Source organism: Lutjanus erythropterus, chromosome 11, assembly GCF_056507025.1.
Source record: "Lutjanus erythropterus isolate fLutEry1 chromosome 11, fLutEry1.hap2, whole genome shotgun sequence".
Lineage (NCBI taxonomy): Eukaryota > Metazoa > Chordata > Actinopteri > Lutjaniformes > Lutjanidae > Lutjanus > Lutjanus erythropterus.
The window spans coordinates 39,287,250-39,293,249 of NC_139327.1; the positions used below are offsets into that span (position 1 = coordinate 39,287,250).

General features: G+C 41.9%; 1 protein-coding gene across 1 annotated transcript in view; it reads left to right on the forward strand.

Moving 5' to 3' along the window:
* Positions 1-6,000, forward strand: part of ppm1e (protein phosphatase, Mg2+/Mn2+ dependent, 1E) — a 57,333-nt gene extending 51,333 nt beyond the window's left edge. The window contains exons 6-7 of the mRNA XM_084730086.1: positions 3,819-3,912; positions 4,670-6,000. Coding sequence (XP_084586212.1) covers positions 3,819-3,912; positions 4,670-5,607 — 1,032 coding nt within the window. The 3' untranslated portion in view covers positions 5,608-6,000. The remainder of the gene's footprint in view (positions 1-3,818; positions 3,913-4,669) is intronic.

Here is a 6,000-nt window from a genome sequence, read left to right on the forward strand (position 1 = left end):
GAAACACAGCTGAAAATGGTTCATTTGAGATTCTAAAACATTATATATCCTCACTGACTTACATATTTATAAAATGTACTACATGCATTTGCAGAAGTTTGTATTGCACTTTACAGTTTGTTCACGAGGTTTAGACATTGTTAAGTTTTCCATAAGCAACTATTTCTGCCTGCTCTTATGGTGCTTCTTTATGTACTTTTTTCTATTATGTGAATTTCATATTCAACTTTAATCAATAATTGGTCACCAACATGAATGTTTTGTGTTTTTGTTATCTTACATTACTAGAATCAGATGATCAGTCAGAAAAAAAATATTTAGTAAACTTGCCTGGTTTTCTATAGAGACCACATTTATCAAGATACTGCATTAGCCATATACTTGACATTACTAAATCCAGTGTTTTTATACTGACGTGCATAAAGTTGGCTGTTAAGTTTGCTAATGTTAGCAAAAAAATAGCAGAAAAATAATCAAAACCAAACTTTTGATAGCAATTGTTTGCAAAATGCTGTGCTAACTAGCTAGATGATCTACATCAATTGTTATCTGGCTGGTTACATTGCTAGTCTACACCAAGTGTTAGTTTGCTGGATAGCTAGTGTTTTACTCACATTAGCTAACTTAACATCTGGCTATGAATGTTGTTTTCACTGGTCCCCAGCAACAGCTTCTAGTCTTCAAAATTTGGACAATCCTCATGCATAGCATATTTACATACAGGAAACAGGAAAGTTGACCAGCTAGCATTTTGCAAACATTATCCAGAATAACATGTCACATTGTCACTTTTACAGGTTCCCCAGCAACATCTTTTAACATCTTCAATTTTGTCATGAGATGTTACTAGGGAACCTGTAAAAGTTATTAGCTAATGTGAATAAAATCTGACAAATCAAAACCAAACATTTTATGGCCAAATCTTTGGAAAATGCTATGTTAATAAGCTAACTAATCAATATCAGTAGTTACCTGGCTAGGTTCATCCTATAACTTATGTTAGCAAAACACTACCTAACACAGCTAGCTAATCTTCATCAACAGTTAGCTCACTATGTAGCTAGTGTATTGCTGACAGTAGCTAGCATAACATGTGATAATGTTAAGATTTTGCAGGGGACCTGTAGAAGTGATTGTCTAAAACATTAGATTAAAAAAAGATGCCCATTAAAACCAGACATTTGATAGCTAATGTTTGGAAAACATTATGCTAACTAGCTAGCTAATCTACTTCAATCTTTAGCTTGTACAGTTGTTCCTCATTTTTTCTGGCATGCCCTCCTTAAGAAGCAGAAGGATTGGTGACACAATCACTATCAATCATTAACAGTAACATTAACTGGGAAAGCAACTGATTAAAAAAGTTGAATTTAAGTGAAAGAAAGGTTGAGCTTTTTAGTTAAATTAGCACTAAGACTGGAAACAAGAAGAAATAGCTAACCTGGCTCTATCCAGCAGCAGAAAAATCTGCCTTTACCTTTTGGTTTGATCTGTACATAGAAAATATAATTTGTCATTGAATGGTTAATATCTGTGCTGATGATATTACAATTGTTCAAGCAGGGTAAAAAGAGGCAGGACTCAAACGCAGACACTGGAGGCAGAGCTGATACAATTTATTCACAAAAAGTACCAAATGCTTACAGGATCCAGAGTAGACCGTTGAAAACAGGCAAACATATCCAACTGGGTGCAGGCAAGAATAAAAAAAAAAAAGCAAAATCAGGCAAGCAAAGGTCCAAAAACACTTGGAAATGGCTGGAAAGCTTTGGCACCCGGTGCACAGATGAACTGGCAGAGGAACACAGAGAGCAGGGAGAGAAGGCTAATGAGAGACAGGTGAAACTAATCAGCAATCACAAAGGAGGGAAACACACAGGGGCAGGAAGTAACAGAGAGCAGCAGAAATGAGAGGAGAGGTAAGAATTTCAAAATAAAACAGGAAACATGGCTGGAGAGGAAAGGAAAACCAGATTTCTTGGCTCTGACCAGTTGCCAGGCAACCAGTGAATCAACCAAGAAGTTCCTGGTCCCCGCTGTCTGACTCACAAACTCATCATCAAATGGCCCATTGTCTTTATGTACACTTTGGTTTTTGTACATATGAAATGAAAGTGATATGAATGTGTCAATTAGTGATCTTTAAAGATGCTGGTAGGTGGATTTTGTTATCGTTTGACAGAACCAGTCTAGCTGTTTGCTCCTCTTCCAGTCTTTATGCAATTTTAGTGGTATCCATCATTTTTTTCTAAGTCTCCACCAGCAAGAGAATAAGTGAGTAAGAAATCTGTTGCTGTGCTACGAAGAAAATTATATACCTTAAAAAACTGTTTATAACTGGTTGACCTAGTCCCGCCCCTTTTTGCTTTCCTTTTTGATTTCATCACATGACTCTCCTAGACTTTCCAAATGTTATTGGACCAGATGGACTGAATTGTGATACCAAAACAAAGCCTTTTACAGGGATTATGACATTCAAAAAAGTTTATCTGCCGTTTTCCACTTCTGTCACAGTGTAAGTCTATGGGGAAAAAAGTCTTTTTGGGCTGCAGAGCATCACATGACATTATCATGACACAGTTTGTCTTCAAAGCCCAGCACTCTTCCTGAGGGATTGGGCAGAACCTTGATCAACTTTCTCCTTTCCTGTTTCACGTACTCAGCAATGCTATGTGCTAGGCTAGTCTCCAGTAAAAGTGGCATATTGTCACATAAGTTAGCTAATGTTAGCAAAATGTCTGATTAAAAAAAACATCAAAACCAAACATTTGATTGTAATCTAGCTATATCTGATAGCTAATGACTACCTAACTAGCTAGATAATTTACATCAACAGTTGGCCTGCTAGATAATTAGTGTTTTGCTAACATTAGCCAACTTAAAGCTACTACAGGGAGTTTTTAATTGGTTATGAAACAGTTCCAATTTAATACCATCGCCTCTTTATGACCTACATAACTTAATGATGGGAAAATCATCTATTTCTGTATAGTTGTTTTTAATGACTGCCACCTGTTTTGGTAATGGAAAGACAGCTGCTTTTGTCAACATGGGCTTCCAAAATCAACGTAACTGCCACAGTAGCAGCTTTAACATCCTGACAATGTCACTTTTTCAAAACATTATGCTAACTAGTTAGCTAATCTACATCAGTTGTTAACTAGCTAGTTACATCTGATAGTTTAGCAAAATGTTACCTCACTAGCTAGCTAATCTACATCAAAATGCTAGATAGCTAGCATTTTTATGTTATGTTATGTTATATGTGTTGCTTTTAAAGGTCCCCCAGCAACACGTTGTAATCTTTAAAATTTGTTTTTCTTTTCAACAAAGCGAAACCTCACACATATCTACGTACAGGAAACAGGAAGGGAAAGTTGACCGACGTTGAAGCACAGAGGAAAAAGGGGCTGGACTAGGAACAGTTGATTCTTTATTGTTACAGTGTTCTTGTAAAGTCTGCAGTACAACAAATATCTTCAGTTATTTCTAGAAACATTTATCATCAAATTTCTGTTTGATAACATTATTTTCGTCTGCTTTTCCAACTGCAAACAAGGAACGACCTGGTGTGTCGTCCTTTATCTTTTTGTCTTTGCGTTCACTGTATATTTTTAGCCAGAAATGTGTAGTGTTCCCTGTGTCAGAGCGGGGTCGGGTGGACTATCGATGTAAGTGCACAACAGAGGCAGGTGATGCACTGCACTGAGTCATTTGCCGCAGGGAATGATGGCAGGATGAGATTGCTTTGTAGCATAAGACAGCCATCACAGTTATGACCACCACTGAAACCGACTGTACCTCATGTGTGTCTGCAGGATGAGAAGCAGAGGATCGAGGCTCTGGGAGGCTGCGTGATCTGGTTTGGCACATGGAGGGTTAATGGCAGTCTGTCTGTATCCAGAGCAATAGGTACTGTCAACTCAGTCACATACTCAGTACATGCAGTATATTAATTTTCTGGATTATGTTGTTTCTTTTTTTGTGCGTTTTGACTTTAAAGGGACGCCCAAAATCAAAAATACATGTACCTGTAGTAGTGCTATTTATCCATCTAGATTGTTTTGGTGAGATATCAGCTGTAGAGATGTCTGTCTGCCTGTAACTAAGTACAAATACTTGGTTACTGTGCTCAAGTAGATTTTCCAGCTGTACGTACTTTATACTTGAGTATTTTTCGATATTTTAACACAAATATCTGTACTTTCTACTCATATTTTCCAGACAGGTTCTTTAGTTTTAATGCATTTGACGGGAATAACTGATTATTTTTTCCCAATATCAAGACGGAGCTCAACCCAAATGTATGGGACAATAACTGAAAAGACAATTCTTCAGTATCCGTCAGTACACGTCTCAAACAACAGATGTAACAAGACGAAAATGACATAACAAGATGAAAAAGATGTTGCAAGACAAAAAAACGATGAAAAAACAGAAGACAAAAAAAGACGCAATGAGACGAAAAACAACATAAAAAACAGCATGACTAAAAACAAGGTAACGACAAAAAAAAAACGATGTAAGAGACATAACAAGACAAAAAAATAGAACTACAAATATGTACTTTTGATTTTGGGGTAAAATGTCACTCAGACTAGTTCAATATGGAGGCAACTCTGCTGGTGTGATCAGGCTCTAACAGAACAACCTGTTACTGTGTTGACAGGTGACTCGGAGCACAAGCCCTACATCTGTGGTGATGCGGACCATAGTATCTTCCCACTGGACGGTTCAGAAGACTACCTGATCCTGGCCTGTGATGGCTTCTGGGACACAGTGAGTCCAGATGAGGCGGTGCGGGTAGTCAGCGACCACCTCCAGGAGAACGCCGGAGACACCACCATGGTAGCCCACAAGCTGGTGGCCTCGGCCCGTGACGCGGGCTCTAGTGATAATATCACTGTCATAGTGGTCTTCTTGCGGGACCCGCGGTCCCCGCCACCGACTAGCACAGAGGAGGACGAGGAGGGCGTGGTGGAGGGAGAGGTCGAGGAGGAGGAGGTAGCAGAGGTGGAGGAGGAGGAACAGGAAGAGGAGGAAGAGGAGGAAGACGAGGCAGTCAGGGTAGAGCGCGATGGTGGTGAGGGAGGCAGCACTGCGGACATCGGGGGGAAGGGCCGCGGAGGCTGGCCCCTGCAGCAGTGCTCGGCCCCCGCTGACCTCGCCTACGAAGACCGGACGGACTCGTTCACGGACAGAACTAGCCTCAGCCTGCTGGGGCCGTCGCTGGAGGGTCGCATCTCCCTGACCCCGGGCTCACAGCAGCCCTGCTCCGACTTTAGCCCTGACGTCTTCACAACCCCCCACATCTATCGAGAGGAACGCCGACTGAGGCGCAGGTCCTGTATCCCTTTTCAGGAGCCCAGCATCTCTAGCTTCACGGACCCACTGTGGCCCCAGACAGCCATGCTGTTAGGCCAGGCAGTGAGGCGAAGCCACAGGCTCGGCTACGGTAGTCGCCGGTGGGCCCGGAGGTGGCCAGGCACATCCAAGGAGCTGCTAGGCCTGTTGCCATCTCGCCACATGCTGCCGCACATGGAGCGCCACTCCAACCGGAGGCCTGGAGTGGCAGTGCCTCATCTGCCCCACGATACCACCATCTGAAGAGGTGACCCCAACCAAACCATCTCCTTCATTTATTCAGTCCTGCTCCCTGCCCCTCAGCCCACCCACCCACCTACCCGTCCACCTCTGCCTTCAGCAACACGTCTTTCTTTGATAGTAGGTAGTCGTGGCTCCTGCAGTCGTTCCGTGATTATTGAATCTCTGTTGGAGGAGTGGTGCTCTCTGTCCTAAGCCGAAATGTTTCCAAATGTAAGCTGGCCCACTAAACACAAGCCCTGCTCCTTTAATGCTGTAGGTAAAGCGCAAAACTGTTTCCTCTCCATCGTGACCATTGATCAGGCAACACGAAACCAGAGCTGGAAAGGCAGGTTAATAAGATGTGTTCAGACTGAACGTGAAATGAAGCGACGCTCTGTTACTCTACTGACACGC